The following is a 19,456-nucleotide window of genomic DNA, read 5'->3' as shown; positions in this document are numbered from 1 at the left end:
TGCAGGAAACAGGCTTTGGCTCATTGCTGGTGTGATAGCTGCAGGGGTCCAAAATTAAAATCAACACAGACATATTAGGCCAAAATATGGTAAATATGCTGGTGTAGACTCTCAATCACCCAGGTAAAGGAAGTTGTAAAAACTGAAGCAAAGAGCAACCAGACGGCTTGAAATAACCTCTTCCAGAGGTCTTCTTTAGTTGAGTTCTTGATAGTGTTTAGTTCTTGAGTAGCCTGGGTCCAATTCACATGCAAATCACGGTTCTGTCCATGGTGAATATGAAAGTGTAAGTATCACAGACATGAAGATGAGGACCAGTCTGGAGATGCTCTGGTGTTCTCCAAACTGGTAATATTGCTGAGGCATGTTTATACTCACTTTTTCTGCAGCTCCTTCGTCTGAATTTTAACTGGGGGTGTGTCCAACTCCATTTCGCCCAGTTACCAGCAGAGGGCGCCATGAGTCATTAAAAAAAAATCTATCCTCTGTGCTTCTTCTGGTGCCGTAAAAATAAATATTTTCTTTCCTTCTGTTTTTCCCCACTATATAGCCTATTTGTTTTATATTTAATTCTAAAATCCAATATATCCCAAAAACAATTGCCTGTAAACACATATTTGCTTTTTTATTTAAAAATGTTCTGCTTTTCATAATGCTATTATTAAGCAGCAGAGAGTGGACGGAACAGAATTTCATTCTGCTGTGCACTAACTGGTGTTGTGTTTTTTTTTAAATAACAATAACAGGGCTATTCTATTGTTATATAAAGAAAATGCTGCCATTTATCCTACCTTGTGTCCTGGATACTTTTACTAGGAGGCTTTCTTCTTTCTTCTCATTGGCTGCAGCCGTCGTGACGTAACATCTTCGGCACCCTGAGTGGTGCTGATGTGGCTGCGTGGGGGCCGATGATCATGTGTGTGTGTCCGGATCTACATGCCGGACCGGTTTCGCGTCTCCACAACAGTTCACATAGATTGCAATTGTAGTTTCTTCTATTTTTTATTTGTTTATTTATTTCTGGGTTTCGTGAAAAACTACATTTTTGTAAACCTGTAGGAGGGAAGGGCTTTTCAACTGTTTTCATGATTTCGGACTTCATTAAGAATCTGCAAGAGGAGGAGGCACATCAACTCTGAGAGACGGCTGTTTCCAAGTAGGTTTTATTAAATGCATCAGTGCATAAGTGCTGCAGTCTGCTTTTTTTCCCCCTGTCCAAATCCAGGTTGTTTTAAAGCTGCTGAGATGTGCATTTGTGCTGCTTCGGAAATGGTGCTGCTGCTGTCATGGATGCTTTTTTTTTTTTTTTTTTTTTTTTGGCAAGGCAAGGGTGCACAGACACTCTTCTCTACCGTGTTGTCCCACTTAAAAAAATCCTGGCGAAAAGTAAGTGCATCTTATTTTAGGTTTTGAGATTTTAAAACCAAGACTGTATAAAAAAAGAAATATATATGCATGCGGTCCCTAAATATAAATATATATTTGATGATCAACAGCTCATCACATATTCAAGGTATAATCTGCTCTTGGTTGTCAAGCCACATTTCAGAATATAGGAGGAAGCCCATCCTGGATGCACTGAAAGGAATTATGTGCTGCAGCTCTAATAATCCATCGGGAAGGTATTTATCAAATTCTTGTGATTAGGAGATCACCATCAAGGGGAAGTTACCGTTTCTAAGGACAAGCTTTGTCAATAAGCAGGTCTGAAGGATTTTGCTTCACTTTAAGACATTTCTTATAAGAAATCACATAAGCAGTTTCAACAACACTTAAAAACATGTGTATTTGGTGCCCAAGGTTTTCGTATTTGAGAAAAGGATATATCCAGCAGGAAAAACAGAAGAGAGCTGCTCATCGTCCAGAATGTTCTCTTTGAGGTCAGAGGATTCAATGCTAAGATAAACTGAAAAAAACTAAACAAAATAAAGAAATGTTACAACCTGATTTCTTCTTAATGAAAAATATTGAATAAAGCTATGGTTGTTGGCTATATTAGAGCATGCCTCATAGCATGCTTTAGCCTTGCAAAGCAGAATGACTAAATAGAAAATAATACATTTTCAAGATTGGCTAAAATGTTATTGCAGGACTATGATTAAGCTGTGCATCATACCCCCCCCCCAAAAAAAAAAAAAAAATCAGTAAAACCAAGAATTGTTGCATGACATAAATTCCTTCGTCATCACAATCACACAGATCTCTGAGAGGCATTGTAGCTGAAGGACTTAAACTCATTGATTGTGCTAAGTTATTCAGTCACCACTTCTTAATTTAGAGGTTTTCTTTAATAATTTATTATTAACATTATTATATATTTTTTCAAATAGATTCTGGGACAGAAAAAAAAATCTAAAACGTGCTGGCTTTCTTTTAATCATATACCTATGAAAGCCTCTTTTAAACATTGGTCTAAACCTGGCCTTGAACATGCTCATTTGGTCACTTCACAGTCAGACACCTATGGCCTGGTATGCGGCAGACCAAACTAAAGTTAGTGCATAATTGTGAAGTGGAAAGAAAATAATACACGTTTTTCAAACCTTTTTACAGATTAAAATAAAAAAGTGTGAAGTAAATATCTCATTCTCGTTGTTTCCCACTCTGATAGAAATCCATTAACCTCAGAAGTCACATTATTATTATTATTGATAATAATAATAATAATAATAATAATAATAATAATAAAAATAATAATAAATACCTGTGAAACATAATCTCAGTATAAATCCATCTTTTTTAAGGCCTCAAATGCTTTTAGAGAACATTAATATAAACATATAACATGTATAATGTATACATAAATGCATAATGGAGACCAAGGAGCACAGCTGGCAGGTCAAGGGGAAAGTTTTGGAGAGATCAAAGCAGGTTTAGGTTATAAATCAATAGGTGAAGCTCTAAACAGCTCACAGACCACTATTCATCATCTGAACATAGTGAGATTATGGCAAAAGTGTGAACCTATCATGGCCATTCACCTAAACAGGTTGAGCAAGGAGAGCATTAATCCAGATATAAGCCAAGAGGCCCATTGTAACTCTGGAGGCGCTGTAGAGATCTACAGTTGCTCTGGTCAAATGAAACCACGGTTGGATTTCTGGACTATAAGCAGGACCTTATATGTGGCAAAAGACTAATAGTAATCATGCCAGAGCACCAATATAATAGTTTAGACAAAATTTTTTGTTTGTGGTTAAAATATTGCAATATATGCAAGGAAAAAATAATATATTTACAAGGCACTCCAGAAGTACAGTGCCTTGCCCTTACAAGGCAATATGTAACATAAACATCTCCCGAGATACATCTTTGTTCTCAAATTCCCCCTTATGCCTTTACTTAGAGACGCAGTGAACGCAGACCATCTTGAGTTGGGACGGCATTGTCTCATTACAGTCTGAAATCAGAGATGAGACGCGGCATCACGATCACGGCGGGCTTCGTCTCCTGCTTTCATGTAACTAGGACTCCAGTCCATCATGTTAGATGGCTGGCACGAAGCGACAGGCATTCAGAGTTCACTTAATCACGACCATCTCTGCGTGCTCCGGCCCAACGAAGGCAGGACTAATCTACTTGGATGCTGAAATTGTGCGGAGTCCTTCACAGTGGCTGGCCTACTTCTGCCTAATGTATTCAAGCTCCACTGAAAATGAGCGGGGTTGGGATAAATTTGTTATTCTTCAGAAAACAAATGTATTTAAACCATTGCAGATTCTCTGAATGTGGAGGCAGAAGCTGCTGCAAACATTTTACTGCATTCACTTGGGAATCTTCTGTTTTTCTATTGCCATTGTGGTCTGTAAAGTAGTCAAACATTTAGGATTCCCCTCTTGTTTTACCAAAAATCTTTTTCAACCGCAACACATTTGGTGAATGTTCACTTTATTCCACAAACCCTAATGCCAGATAAGCAGAACCAGAAACGTGTCTGTTATACGTTTAGAGATTTATCTTAAATTTGGCTCCATGTATCTCTCTCCTGGCTGTCTTGCGTTTGTTTTAACTGTGGCCTATACAGTATATGCACTATATTACCAAAAGTATTCACTCACCTGCCGTGACTCACATATGAGCTTTAGTGACATCCCATTCCTAATCCGTAGGGGTTCAATATGACTGTGGTCCACCCTTTGCAGCTAAAACACCTTCAACTCTTCTGGGAAGGCTGTCCAGAAGATTTAGGAGTGTGTTTATGGGAACTTTTCACCATTCTTCCAGAAGCGCATTTGTGAGGTCACATACTGATGTTGGACGAAAAGGTCTGGCTCTCAGTCTCTGCTCTATTTCATCCCAAAGTGTGTGGATGAACCAGGCAAGTTCATCCACACCAGACTCTGCCATCCATGTCTTTATGGAATTGCTTCTTGCCACTTTACACCTGGCACCATGCAGTCAGACAAGTAGCGTTCTCCTGGCAACCGTCAAACCCAGACTCATCCATCAGATTTCCAGCACTTCAGCATCTGCTGACCGCACTTTACGTGGCCTACCACTTTGTGACTGAGTTGCTGTTTTTCCCAAATACTTCCATGTTGATATGATACAGCTGACAGTTGACTGTGAAATATTTAGGATTGAGGAAACTTCACAACTGGATTTGCTGCACAGGTAGCGTCCTATCACAGATCAACGCTGGAGTTCACTGAGCTCCTGAGAGCGACTCATTGTTTCACTATGTCTGCATGCCTAGGTGCTCAATTTTATACACCTGTGGCCATGGGACTGATTGGAACACCAATGATTGCAATAATTTGGATGGGTGAGCAAATACCTTTGGCAATATAGTGTGTATATATGAAAACATGTGTTTTGTTGCTAGTGACGTTCGACATGAGAACTTACTATCGGAAACTAAAGCACACAAAGACAGCGAGGAAGCATTGCAACTCTCTTCTTAGATAGGTTTTGAATTCTCTCAAGAGTAATATGACGTTTTTATCCCTCTAACTTAATTTTTAGTTTCTAAAGTGTAAATGTATAGAAATGGCCTAAATAGATAATCTCTTTCAACTGTAGGACTTTGCATATAAAGCTCGATTGAATTCCGATTTTTCTCTTTTAGATTAGGTTGCTTTGTTAATTTTACAATAAATGTTTGGAGTGTCTTTACACACTGTTGCTTCACTATTTGCATCGCCCACGTTGGGTCAAGTGTTAGCTGTCTGACAGACTGCCACACATTTGACTAAGACTATTTTGGTGTACAGAAAAGCTCTGCTTGATTCAATCAATGCCAGATGTCCCACTCCTGTTGCTGCAGCTGAAACCTAGATCTCTACCACTCCAACGCTATGCTTGACATGAAACGTTTATGCTGTTGCTCGTTTTCTCCAAACACGGTGCTATACAATATGGCCACTCATTTGGACCTTGGGGTTTACATCTCACGGTTAAATATCACTATCCACATTAGATTCATCTTTGCAAAAGTAAATAGGGCTTCCTCATACAAATCCTTCCGAATTAGCAATACTTGTTTAATCTTTTCTCTTTCTATGAAGGGCCTGAGCGTTGCAAACTCCAACCTTATGGTGAATTTGCCGAGTTGTGCAGTCCTTTAGGGACAGGGGAATAATTCTTACTGTAGAGAGTGGGACAAAATTGTTTGAAGATTTACTTACATCCATGGACAGACTAGGTGCTAACAATTGCTTTTTGAACGTCATTGCTATCTTTTCTGGCTGTGTGTAAACAAACCCCTGCATGCTCTACATCAGCAAATCTCGGTTACATCTGCTGATGACCAGACAGCCGAGTGCATTTGACCAGCAGCCTCACTTTCTGACTTAATCCCCAAGGAAGCAGCAAGATGCTTTTGCTAATTTGGGTCCATGTTTTGTGTACCTGGTGAGGAACCTGGTGAAGAACACAACCATATCAGTTGCGTTCTGCCCTGAAACATAAAGTATGGTAAACAACCAGGCAGATGTGAAAGTGCAGCATTCAGTGGAGCATCTCTGCAGTGCAGCTGCCCTAGTTACAGAGCAGCTGACTAACACTGTGTGATTGTGGTTGGCCCGAGCAGAGAGAAAGAGAAAGGGGGGGGGGGGGGGGGGGGGTGTTAGTGGTCGACTGAATTATGGAGCGCAATATTCAGCTGAGACCCAGGGGCACACATCACAGAGGGACTTTGAGGACCGGTGGTGCAGGCTGTGACAGCAGTACCCTGTAGTTGTGCTTTGTGTTCACCTCTCTCTCTCTAGGTTTTCTCAGATTGCTTGCAGTTTTATTTTATTTATTTACTTATTTGCAAATTGCGCTGGCACCTAATTAGATCCCAAAGGTAAAGGTTTGGTTTTAGATCTAGTGTCAGTGAGAGGGAAAAGAAAATCCTCCACAAAAACAACTATACAAGGCATACGTCCTGTTCAATCTGTAACGAGGCCCTGAAGCACAAATGGAAATCTCAAAAGCTGAGTCGAAGGGTTTTTTTGTTTCTCATGGAGACGCAAACAACCTGCAAAATCAACTGAAAGATAAACAGTTTGCCATACGCTCATGAAAGGCAAGACTGTTGTTAGTTTGGGGCTTTCTAATTACTCATTTAGTTTTTTCAAATGGAAAATGATTATCCAACTAACATCCCCAATCACTCTTAAACACAAGAATTGGAAGCACTATATGTTTTAATTTATTGTGCGTTTTCATCACAGTCCACACCCCTACATATATATCTATGTAGGAAACCCATATACATATACATAAATTTTATGCATATACATTTATATATATATATATATATATATATAAATTTTATGCATATACATTTATATATATATATATATATATATATATATATATATATATATATATATATATATATATATATAGGATCTTGCTAATATATATATATGTGTGTGTATATATATATTAGCAAGATCCTATATATATATATATATATATATATATATATATATATATATATATATATATATATATATATATATATATATATATATATATATATATATATATATATATATATATATATATATATATATATATATATATATATATATAGGATCTTGCTAATATATATATATATGTGTGTATATATATATATATATATACATACACACACACACATATACATACATATATATATATATATGTGTGTGTGTGTGTATGTATACATACAAATTAACATGGACTGGGTTTTTAGGAAAAACTGAGGAACCATCAAAGGTCACACTCATCATAAACTTGAAACTAGTGTCACAATGCACAGTGAAATGAGTTTAACTATAAACTGGCCTAGGAGGGTGCTGACAAAGAGGGGAAATGATTTGCAGTTGCTTACCAGGAGGAACAAAAAAATATTTTCAAGAAAGGCTTTATGGTCAGACAAGAAACTAGAGCTGTTTAGCAACATTAATTGGTCTAAAGAGGTGTAGGTGAAGATTTAATTTCTATGAAATCAGTTCCAGCTGTCATGCATGGTGTTGGCAGCATCATGCTGAGGGGCCTGTTGTACCGGTGCATTGTACAAAGCAGATGGAGCAATGAAGAAGGAGGAATACCTCCAAATTTGTAAACTTTTATCTCATAGTAACAGCAAGACGCTTGAAACGTGGACATAGCTGTAAAACGCTATATATAAAACTGTCTAAAAACAAGCTCCAGGAATCACTGAAACCTCAAACCTGTAAAAAATGTGCATATAAAAATATGCAGCCAGGATTATGCCAGCAGCCTATTGTTAGCTACTAACCCTTTGTCTCTGAAAAGGGTTATTTCTCACACTTTTGTTTGTAAGCATATATTTGAGCCAGGGTATATAATTTTAATTTTGTGTGGATTATGAAAATAAATCTACAGTGAACTGAAACCTCTACCCCCAATTCTTTTATTTTTTATTGTTGAAGCACAAACAGTTAAAATATCATTAGAAACCTGTCATTAATAACATTAATGGCCATGATGAGCACATGTAAACTTCCTTGGGAGTGGTGGCCTAATGGTTATAGAGCAGGACACTGGCGTCCTGGAAAGGCTGTAGGGTTCCCGGTTTGACTCCCACAGACTGCCACACTGGGTCCCTGAGCAAGACCCTCTTCATTCTCAGGTGCTGCACAGTGGCAACCCACGGCTCCCTTAGGGATGGGTTAAATGTAGATTGCAAATTTCACTGGATTGTATGTTTCAATGACAATAAAGATTATCATTATTATTATTATTATAAATCTGTATGTTTGAAAATAACCCTGTCATGAACGTAAAACCAATCATTATTCAGCTTGATTTAGCTTCTCATGTACTTTTCTGCACTGTTTTTATTACTGTTTTTTACACTTTATCCATAATTATCTAAAGATTTCTCGTCATTTTTTCCAATTAAAATGCTTATACGTTTAACTCTTTCAGGATGCGTTTTGAGAACATGGGGACAGCATGATTGGAGCATCCAGTGTCCCGGGTCACACCTTGATAGCGTGCCACTTTCCCATGGTGCAACTCCCCACATGGCAGCTTCCTGTCAAGTCCCTATGCGCTTCAGCCAAGAGGTCCAGCCGGCTGTGCTCGTCGGGTCTGACCCGGGCAGTGTCCCTCCCAGAGCAGGACACGCTCGCCAGAGAACAATGCTTCACGGGTGGACGAAGACCATTTTCCAGCAGCTACAGTAGCCTTCGTGAGGATCGGGTGGAGGAAGAGGGGACCAGCGACAGCAGCGGGAGGGATGACTCCAACTCGTCACCGGAAGAAACAAGCTCCAACACCAAGGAGGAAAGCTGTGGAGCGGGAACCACCCTGCGCTCACAAAACTCATTCCTTCCCAAACCAGAACTAGATGAGGAAGAGGAGGACGAGGACAGCGAGGGAGATAATCTCCACAGGTATCGCGAGGATTCCTCTTTTGTGTTGCATGGAAACTCTAACTGGTCGCTGCATAATGGTGGTAATGATGCATTGCTCCATGATGAGCTTGATAGCGAATGGATCAATGAAGGGCTAATGCTGGGAATGGGAAGGGACCAAGACTGGCTGTTGAACCAGATGGGCTCACTGCAGCCAAGAAGCCCGGCCTGCCCTGTCAGTAGATCTGCCGTCACTCTGTCTTGTTTGGATCAGGACTCAGACAGACTACAGGAGATGATCTACAGAGAGCACAAATGTTCCCCAGAGCTGCTGACCAACATCCACACAGAAGACAACAGCGACTCCTCCTGTAACAGCTCCGATGGCGTCCTGGTCAACTTCTGCGCCATCTACAACAAAAGCAACAATCCTGCCACACCTCAGGATCTCAGCAGTCCTGTTGCTGACCCCTGTCCGTCACGGGCGGGGTCCGTGTTCCTCAACCTTCAACCCGTTCCTCAACAGGCCAAGAAAGAAGAAGCTGACCCCACTCCATTCAGCCTAGATTCAAACTGCAACCTTTACTCGTCGGAGCCAGTGGCTCCTTGTCTCACTTCACTGGAGGTTACAGACCTGGCCGCATGTATCCAAAGCCAGGACACGCTGGCCATGGGGACAAACCAGAAGTACTACAAGCTTGTGAGCTGTGACCTCTCGTCCCAGTCACCAAGCCCGGCTTGGTCTAGTCTCACCAGCTGTCTCGAAGGGCCTGACAGAAGTAGCATCACCCTGCCTCCTCTTGACTCCAAAAAGGAAGGACCACTCAAAGTAAACTTGGAGGTTGGTGTGGACAAAGAGCAAATGTTAATGCTTATTCAGATGTTAATGCTAAACGCCAAGGAGTAAAGCAGATATGTTGCTTCTTAGATGAATCATACTTTATTGGTAACAGATTTGGTAAATAGTTGACAGACATTCATAAAAAACATTATGTACAGGCATTATGTCAAAAAGAGCAAACTAAGAACATTTATTACACAAACAACCATTTTCAAAAACATAGTCAAGTGTTAATTACAAAAAGGTGCAGACTCAGGTATGATGGTACTCAGAGCTGAATATGTTGATAATCTTTGGATTTTCTGGAAGTGAAACATATGAAAACAACCCTGATAATAATTCCACACCTTCACCTTTGCTTTCATTAACTTGGAAGTTGAGATCACAGGGCGATTCGCTTATGATGAACTTCAACTGTGACTAGTAAAATAATTTGTACATTAAATATTGGCTTTGACAGTGAATGCCTTCGGCAACACATGTTTTTTAAGAGAAATCATAATTACTTAGAAGATATGGCCGGTTGCTGTGTGCTGTGAGACTGATGAAAACCAGAATATTCTTGGTGAGAACACCTTGGTAAAACACAAAAGTGAGGCAACTTCATTTTTAAAGCATCATTGATAGAAAACCCCGTTCAAAGTGATCTACAAGAAATAAAAGGATCATAGGTAAAGAAAATCTACATTAAAGACAATCAACACATTACAAGTTTGATGGAAAAAAAATTCGACATCATGTAAAAGATAAATAGGTTTTTGCACATTTCAGGTTTTAGTGAGTCAAAGGCATAGAAAATAAATGCTGTTTCCACTGATTTAGTTCTGGTCCCAGGACCCCAGGCTGAATATGTCCCTGATGGCCTGAGGGGTCCAGCTCACATTATACCTAACAAGCCACCCTGAAATTATTTAGATTCAAGACAATTCAATGCGTTGTAGACAATGAGATTGTTGAAATTTAGGTCTGAGTCAATAACTACATCTCGGTTGGTTTTGCATAATTGAATCTAGTGAAGCCAATCCTCTCTAACCTGGCAATCCTGGAACCAAAATGAGAAAGTTCTGCCTTAAGCAGGACCTAGTCCAAACCCATCCACAGACTGATTTTATGAAAACACACACTTTGTGACTGTAAAGAAATGTTATTATGTAGAGAGAGAGAGAGAAATATAAAGTTGGGTGTCATCAGCATACTATGGAGCTTCACATACCTCTCTGTTCATGAGCTGCTTGTACCTTATGGGTAAAACCCAAGCTCCTATTCATACTCATATATTCATTCCTATTCATTCATTGTTAGCTCATGCAAACAACTGCTCTACACTTGCAGTTTTCATTACAGTCTCTCTGGGATTATAATGCACTAGTTTAACACTCCCTATTGAGAAAAAGAGAAAAACAAAAGAACAAAAAAGAAAGAATTTAGTGATCCCTCATCATAATACCATTGCAGTTTTTCCATCCTTGTTGTCTCTTAAAGACAAATGATCCATGCAGGAAAAACAGCACATTATTCACTCACTATTGATACTTATGATCTGGCCCACCAGATTTTATTTTCATCTCTGTGTTAAGCGCCCCCTGCTGTATGAAGTTGTTATTTTCCAAGCCAGCGTGCACAACCAGACAGACACAGAACTCTGGGCAGCACGTGGATGACCTTAGAGAACCCTGGTGGGTGGGGGGTATAGATTATACAACAATGGCACACAAGCTTTGCAGTCCCACAGACAGAAGAGCAGACTAGAGGACATGCTCCATATTCTGAACTGGGGAAGCATATGGACATTGATTAAAAGTGGTCCAAAAGTTGGGCCTTGAGGAACCCAATATCTAATCTTTCTTCACTCAAACGTATAACTGCTAAATAATAAAGTTGTTCCAGTCTACCAAGTATGAGCTGAACAACCACAGGCAGTTGATAAATTGCCTTTTTCAATGATGCCCAGTGTGCAAGGTTTGTGCCATATGGGTTTATACAATGGGTTTTCTGGGCAAATAGAAATGAATGTGAATGAGGAATGTGAAGAAAAATGACCATCAACAATATTTAAAGTTCCACAGACATAAACATTTTTTAAAATATATATATATATAAACGCTGGTTACCACATTGATATACCCAATGCTGGGTTTTAGGTCATGAACAGTTTATGTGAGAGATACTCAAACGGTTTAAAATGATCTAAATATAATGATGATTTTGCAGGCGCAGCTGGTTAGAAGAGGTAACCACCTAATGTTTGTCTCATTCCCATTATATTTGTCTATGGAGATAAGTCAGTATAACGCTTATTAGATGAGAGATTGGGCACATTCAGATGAGTCCTGCATGCAAAAGTCATATTTTTAAATAACTGCTGCTTTTAAAAATACACAAACCCTGATTTTCATTTTCTCCTGTCTGTGTGTTCTCATGATATTTGCCCTTTAATGTGTGGTGTATTTGTGACTGTGAGGCATAAACAGGTCTCATTTTTTATACCTTGAACAAATATGTGCCTCCTTAAGCTGGGAGTACTATTGATAATTGGTTTGTTAAATAATGATTTGGAAACCAGCTCTGTCTTTTGGCAATAGAGAGAGCTGGTTTCCAATGCACACTACCAACAACAAAACAAAAGATAAACTTGTTGGCATTAACCCACGACTTGTTGGATTATTTAAAGGTGAAGCATGACTTTACAACTGCAGTCGGCATGCAAATCTGTTTCATTTAGTCTGTCTCCTTTTTAAGGCAAGCGATCACCAGGTTGCCACCACCTCCACTGACATAGCCCCCTGCAGGGAGCAACATTTGCACGGCACCCGGAGCTTCTCCCACACTCCTTGTTCACTGTGCCGCAGCCATAGTAGCCCACATAGTAGTAAATGCCAAGAAACAGGAGTGGAATCCACCCAGCCATCTGTGATTCAGGACACAGAGTACAATGATGCAGATGCAGCGGAAACGGGTAAGGAGAGAACGTTTGATTAATTACAGAACACATACAATGCATGTCAAGTGAGAAATCTAACAAAAGATTTTAAATATTGTTTTATTTGCTGATAATAATGTCTAATTTTTGTCAGGTGTTTGGTCCTTTGACAAGGAAGTGGTGCGTTACAGTAAGCCACAAAGGCCAACCTCTTTGCCCATCCAGCCATTCGTTCTGCTCCCCACAGAAAAGCCACAGTTCCAGGCCCAACAACAACACCTAGGAGGCCTGCTTGAGCAGTACCTAAACCAAAAGAGCAACAAGCCTGCTAGCTCCCAGAACGGCCGCAAGTTCAGGGAGAAAACAAGTCAGTGTGTATCCGACCTGCAGCCATCACCAATGGAGAGTCTCTGCCCGGTGTTTCTGGAGGCAGCTTCCAGCTCTGATACCTGCTCCACCTGCACCCCCAGCCCGAAATGCTTCAGCCGCAGAAACATGTGGAGTCAACAGTCCCAGCGAACATCACATGAGTCTACCCTAAAGGCCATTGTTCAACATTTAGAAAAACCAAGCCTAAACTCTGGCACGCCAAACAATCAACCCAATCTTTTTAGCGTTCCCGTCTACCAGGACCTGATCACCCTTCGACCAGAGGGAAACCAAGTCACTCCTGAACCCAAAATTACTAACGAGAAAAACACAGATCTCCACTCAGAACCCTCCCATATGTTACCAATAACACCTGAATGCCCTGACCCAAATCTAAGCGTCTCTCTGTCACCTCCCGAAGCCTCGCGACCACAGCCGCAGCTCCAGCAGGATTCGGCCTTCGCTGCTGCAGCTTGCATCTCCTCCGTGAGCTCCTTCCTCTCCTCAGGCCTGCATCCCAAGCGAACCGAAGAAGCTGCAACGCTCAGCCCAAAGCCGACACAGGGTCAGCACAGCCGGTCTCTGATCCTGAGCGACAGGCCGCCCGCCGAGTTCTGCCTCTCGCTGGATACGTCGTACGAATCGATGTCCATCAGTCATCTTCAGAGGAAAGGTGAGGCTCACCTTAAAGACAGATGCCAAAACAAACACTAGTCATGATCATGGGTACAGGCCGCGGCTAAATTTGAAATTTGGGAGATGTAAAAATGAACGATTATTGGTGCAACCAAACGTGCTCAAAGTTGGCGTCATCTTGCCAGTAATGAGCTGTTAAAAGAAGCAACAAAAACCTCAGTGTGCTGCAGCAGTGCCTTCAATACCCTGAAGGGGCTTCCTCTCAAACATGACCTATTTTTAACTATCCCTGCACAGGATTGGCTGAGCTCTCTGCTCTCCAGTCTGTGTTTCTGTGTGTGTGTGTGAGAGACTGCAGTCTCCGAGATGAGACAGCGACTGATGCAGCAGTGCTAAATATTGATGTCACACATCATCATCTTTGCCCTAATGCCAGCGCGAGGGCTACTTGATGCAAAGTTAATGACATCAGTTGGATTCTTTTACATGTATTGAGAGGCAGCGGCATCTACCGCCGCAGCGAAGGGTTGGAGTGGTGCGGGCGCTGCAGGCGGCTTCAACGCGCATAAAGAATTTACCGTGACATTTGCATGGGCTGTTCTGCAAGAGATGAAGGAGGAGAGGCAGCGCAAGGCACAGCAATAAGGGATGCTTCTGAAATGGAAAAACGGATTATTCTGTGTTCAGATACAGTTCACATTTAAAGCGATCCAAAACAGTAACCCTGGAGACAGTGTGTCAGGTTAGGTCTGTAGTCTGGACAAATCAGGAAGTGGATTAGTACTTCCCAGCTCTGGATATTTATGGGAAAGCAACAGAGCAAAGATGAATATTAACATTTCCAGACTTTACTTCCTGTCGTTCTGTGTGAATGTCACGTCTATTTGTTTGTCAGTGTGACAAAGTGGGTTAGAACACCATTTGCCTCACTTTATATAGTTTAGGTAACTTTCTTGTTTGATTGATTTAGCCATATTTTATTTATTCTGCAGTCTGCAAACGTATACTATCCCGGGTTTGTTTATGTTTTGGATTTTTTTTTTTTTTTACAGATTATTTACTATAACATATTTGTTTAAATCAATTCACAGTTCCAGTTTGTGTTTATTGTTTGATCATTTAACTTGTGCATTTTCTTTTGGTGAACTTACATTACTTACCTGTGTTTCAGGAGGAGGCATTACCTCACTTCCTATAATTATAGCTTCATGTTAGAGCGGATGTCACAGGAAAGGATCAGGTGAAGAGGGGGGAAAAGGACAAGTATTTAAATTTGATGAGTGAAATTTAGGCATTGTGTAATATCATCCTGTATGGATTTCCTTTTATATTGTTATAGCCATAATCAAAAAGATGTTGTTAAAGCGCAATGAAAGCAACATTAGTGAGTTCAAGCGGAAACTGTTTTTAGGGGTACCTGTTTATGGAGGAATATTGAAGGCCATTTTGTCTGCCTGAACATCAGGGTATTTAAAAAGAGAAATTTTTGATGTTTTGAGACCAGAACCTGCTACAATGGACACCATCTACCTACTGCCTTTTTTAGCCACTTTGGCCAGGCTATCTTACAGTCAGATCATTCATCTGTTCGTCCATCTATCTATCTATGTATCCTTTTTTTCCCCTTACAGAGGTTTTGCAGATACCAGATTTAAAGACTGGCCTCTGAAGACACGCAATTCTGGGAATTTTAATCTGGAAAATTATGGAATTTTGCAATGAAAACAAGTTTATAGATTGATAAAGTAAACTAACAAACAAAGCCTGGGTTTTTGCTCTTGAATTAAGTTGCATTTGCTTGAATTAAGGATAGGATGCAGAAATTTCTCATATGTATTTTACTCAACAATGTGAAAATATTTAAAGATTTTGTGTGAAAATCTTTTAAGGTCTATCCCAGCGACTAGTATTTTCTTTTTAGAAACCAAGAAAATGTTTTAAGAATTTTAGTAAAAATGTTCCCCAGGAAAAAAAAAAAAAAGTTAATTGTAAAGAAGTCTACTTTTGTATTGTCAATTCTGTCCAGGTCTGCTGAGAGCTGTGAGCAGTGCTGTGGATTTGATCACGGCTCATTTTGGAAGTAGCAGAGACCCCGAAGAAAAGGTATGAGTCAGCGGAACAAAGCACCAAGAACAAGACGTCCCAACGGAAAGCATGACGCCAATAATTTAGCACAAGAGTCGAATAACTTGTGTCAGCAGGACATGCATTACAACGCAGCCTGTGTCCCTTTTTTTTTTCTGGTTGCACAGATGCGTCTGGGTAACAGCTCTTACAGTCCCACCATAGCGGGCCTCGTCCTAGAACATTTGTGCCCTGCAATCCAGAACATTTTAGAGGACGGGCTGAGGGACCATAAGCTGGATTTCATAGTCGGGCAGCGCCGCAATCACTCCTGGCGTGTGGTGGAGATCTCCACCAGAATAGGTATTTGCGGTTTTGTTTGACGGCGGGTCAGTTTGCAGAATTTTTTCAAAGCCTTTGTGGGACAGATTCACAGGTGTGATCATCTCTGCTGTAGGTCCGTCCACCAAGGTCCTTTACAGCCTCGTTTCCAAAATAAAGCGGTGCTCCCAGCTCACTAGCCACTGTATGAGACTGAGAGCCTTCCTGATGGGCCTTCTCAAGTAAGCACTTAAGCTACTTATGATCTTTTTAAGTGAACTATATGAAGAATTGACCTATAACTAATACTTTTAATGGCTATTTCTTCTCTTGTAGCTTGAGGGCTTTGGAGTTCTGGCTCAGTCACCTGCGGAGTCAAAAAGGTGAGCATGCAGCAGCAGCAGCCGTAAAAAAACGGTGAAGCTGTTAAACTGACCATACTTTATTGACTTTATCCATCCAATTAGAGGAACTTCTACCTTCCAGTGAGAGCTTGTTACCTCTTAAACTGGTCTCAATCAACAGGTTTTTTTTTTTTTAAATCCTTCTACACAAACCAGTGTACAGAATCAGTTTTTTTTATTTTATTTTGACTTTTATACTACCATGAACCAGACTACACAGCAATTGGCGTCAGACTATGCCAGAGACAGTCTGGTCAATCTGCACAGGACTGGAACTAGCTTCAAGACCATGAGCCGCAAACTCGTGACCGCTTTTGTGACCTTTGGTACTGGGTTACTTTACCACACTGAGAGGCCAAAGAACAGGGGGATGTACCATAGAATCATGGTTGAGAAGCTTCTTCCCTCACCAAGATCACCAAAGATGGTGTTTACAGCTCAACAAAGAACACGCACCAACAACTAAATGGCCAAAGAAAGAAATGAAGGTCATAGAGTAATTTAGCCAGTGGGTCGACCTCCATCCTACAGATATTTGGGGGTGAGAGGTGTGACCAGGCCTTTCTAGTGATCAAATATAAAAAAAGATCCTTAGGCTTTACATGCCAGTACACGGTTTCTTCACCAATTTTACAGTAATTTTTTGCTTGTGGATCAAACTTTTATTTCCCCATCAAGGGCATGGAAATTAACGTTGAACTTTTTCCTAATGTTTAATGAGTTTCTATTCTTTTTCTTGAAACTTTATCTGAAAGGCCCTCCTAAAAGAGGATTTTTTTTTTCCTCCTCAAATTAGAATCCAAAACTGTATCATGCATCCGTCCTGTAACAAAATACAGCAGCGTGTGTTTTGTCTTTATCAACTTTGCACATCTTTGAAATGTAATTTTTTCATCTTTGGAAAATAGTTTAAGCTCATTCACAGGAAGGTAAACGTCAGCCGAGTCTCAGGTCTTTTGCAACCTCTAATGGGTTTTCTTCCATGATTGCCCATATTTATTATGACTCCATCCATATTTTTCAATGCGGACCAGCTTCCTTGTCCCTCCTTAAAAAAAAAAAAAAACACCCCCACACCATGATGCTGCCATCACCAAGTCTCAAAGTAGCGACGGTGTGTTGAGGATGGCGTGGAGTGTCACCCATGCAACTAAGCCTAGAATCTCTCCAGCTCCTCCAGAGATCCAATGAGTTTGTGGCCACTTCTTTGATTGATGCTCCGCTTTGCCCGGTCCGTTTGTTTAGATGGACAGCCATGTCTTGGTAGCTCTTCTATTTATGGGTGATTGATTTACCGGTGTTACATAAGATGTTTCCCATTCACAATTTTATCAGCGACCTGTCTCGCATCTCCATTAATGTTCACTAACAAACCTGGAAGACCTTCACAAAGCAGCCGGTTCCATGCAGAGATTACTTTGCGGACAGGTGAAATACGTTTTTTTTTTTTTTCCTGAAGGTAATCGGTCGGATTTCATTCAGATTTCATCGAGTAAATGGGATTGAATACAAATACCCTACACATTTTAAGGATTACATTTTTAAATATATCATAGATTGGGATTGTAACATAACAGATATAAAAATATAATAAGCAAGGGATACATTTGTAAGGCACTTTAACACAAAACTAGCTTGGATTTTACAAAAATGTCTTCAACTGCAGATAAAATCTTTTTACTACGAAAGTTTGGGCTCTGGTTGACAGACCTTTTAATCGTGGTGCTAAAACGCCATTTTAGGAGTAAGCAACTAATCAACTATTATCCTTACACTAAACTTTAGACCTGATTTGTATTTTAATTATTTTCCCTTATGTTGTGATATTTACTTCGTCTTTCCTTACAGATGTCGTTACCACTCACTACCACACCTGGGGGTTCCTGTTCACGTCACTGACTCGCTCTCAGCCCCTCTTCCAGGAGCTGCTCCTCCTCCTCCAGCCGCTCTCAGTGCTGCCCTTTGACCTAAACCTGCTCCTGGAGCCGCGGCTCTTATGTCGCAGACAGCTGTGTACGGGGGAGCACGACACCCTCCCGCTTCAGCCAAGCTCGGCCCTGCTGGTGACCAGCTGGCCTGAGCTACGAGCCCACAGAGAGGTGGAGGACAGCAGGCGAATCAGTCAAACCCACCGGGGAGAGCGGGAGATTCTCGGGTCTCAGAGTTCAAGTTGCCGCAAGCAGGATTACGGGACCGTGCAAACCGACGGGGGTCCGCTTTTGGCTTCGGTTCCAGACTCATCACTGCCAAACAAGATGGATTTTGTGCACAGTGTAGCAAAAGCGGTGAACTTCAGCCTAGATCATAGAAGCACTTTGTTTCAAACACACGCGTATGGCGGGAAGGAGGAGAGAGAAGCAGGAAAAGATCGAGGGGGCCAAAACGCAACAACGTTCATCCAGGGAGAGAGTCCCTCTCAAAGCGGCCTGCGGTGGGCCAAGCTGTTCGGAGCAGCTGCTGTTTCTACCAGAGCGGAGAAAACTCCCCAGCTTCATACTGAAGCACCAAAACGAAGGTAATGAGAAATAATGATCTCCTCAGAGGAATAAGACTAGATTTTACATTTAAACTGTTGTCTCTTTTTGTCAGTAGCCTTTGTAATTTCTACCGTTGTGACTAAATTCTTTCTATCCTTTTTTCCTCCATCTGTACAGGCGACCATCTCAGTGGCTGCACTTGGACAGGTCGCAGATCGGACTTTTGGTCCAATCCATTAGATCCATGAAGCTGGGGGGAGCTCAGATTGACTCTGGGAGCTGAAAACTGAACCCAATAACAAAGTTGTCCTGCACTTAACAAAGTGTGTTAAGTGCAGGACAACTTTCACAGAGCACAAAACACACCTCTTAACTGTAACAAAAAAAAAAAAAAAAAAAACTGCAACATAGAAGCACAAAATACGAGGGTAGCAACCACTGGTCAGTTGTAATTAAGCTTTATTTTTACCAGCAGTCTTCAAAAGCAATCAGATGCTATGATAGAACATTTACATGCTTATATGCACAGTATAAATATAAATATCCTGGTGAAACATAACTGTGAACTTGAAATAATGTGATTTAGAAAGTAGGCGATCAAAGGTTGTTTGACATATGAAAAA

At 40.8% G+C, this 19,456-nt stretch overlaps 1 protein-coding gene across 1 annotated transcript; it reads left to right on the top strand.

The window, feature by feature from the left end:
* The first annotated feature begins 909 nt into the window (after window positions 1–909).
* On the top strand, window positions 910–19,125 carry LOC105935805 (iporin). The gene is made up of 10 exons (XM_021323502.2): window positions 910–1,156; window positions 8,371–9,642; window positions 12,382–12,598; window positions 12,717–13,604; window positions 15,594–15,670; window positions 15,820–15,994; window positions 16,089–16,194; window positions 16,289–16,335; window positions 18,205–18,871; window positions 19,011–19,125. Exons 2-10 carry the CDS (start codon window positions 8,398–8,400, stop codon window positions 19,114–19,116), a joined length of 3,528 nt encoding a protein of 1,175 aa, XP_021179177.2. The 5' UTR covers window positions 910–1,156; window positions 8,371–8,397; the 3' UTR covers window positions 19,117–19,125.
* The last annotated feature ends 331 nt before the right edge of the window (window positions 19,126–19,456 follow it).

The sequence above is a fragment of the Fundulus heteroclitus genome, unplaced genomic scaffold (genome assembly GCF_011125445.2).
Source record: "Fundulus heteroclitus isolate FHET01 unplaced genomic scaffold, MU-UCD_Fhet_4.1 scaffold_70, whole genome shotgun sequence".
NCBI lineage: Eukaryota > Metazoa > Chordata > Actinopteri > Cyprinodontiformes > Fundulidae > Fundulus > Fundulus heteroclitus.
This window is presented reverse-complemented; position numbering and strand designations above follow the sequence as displayed.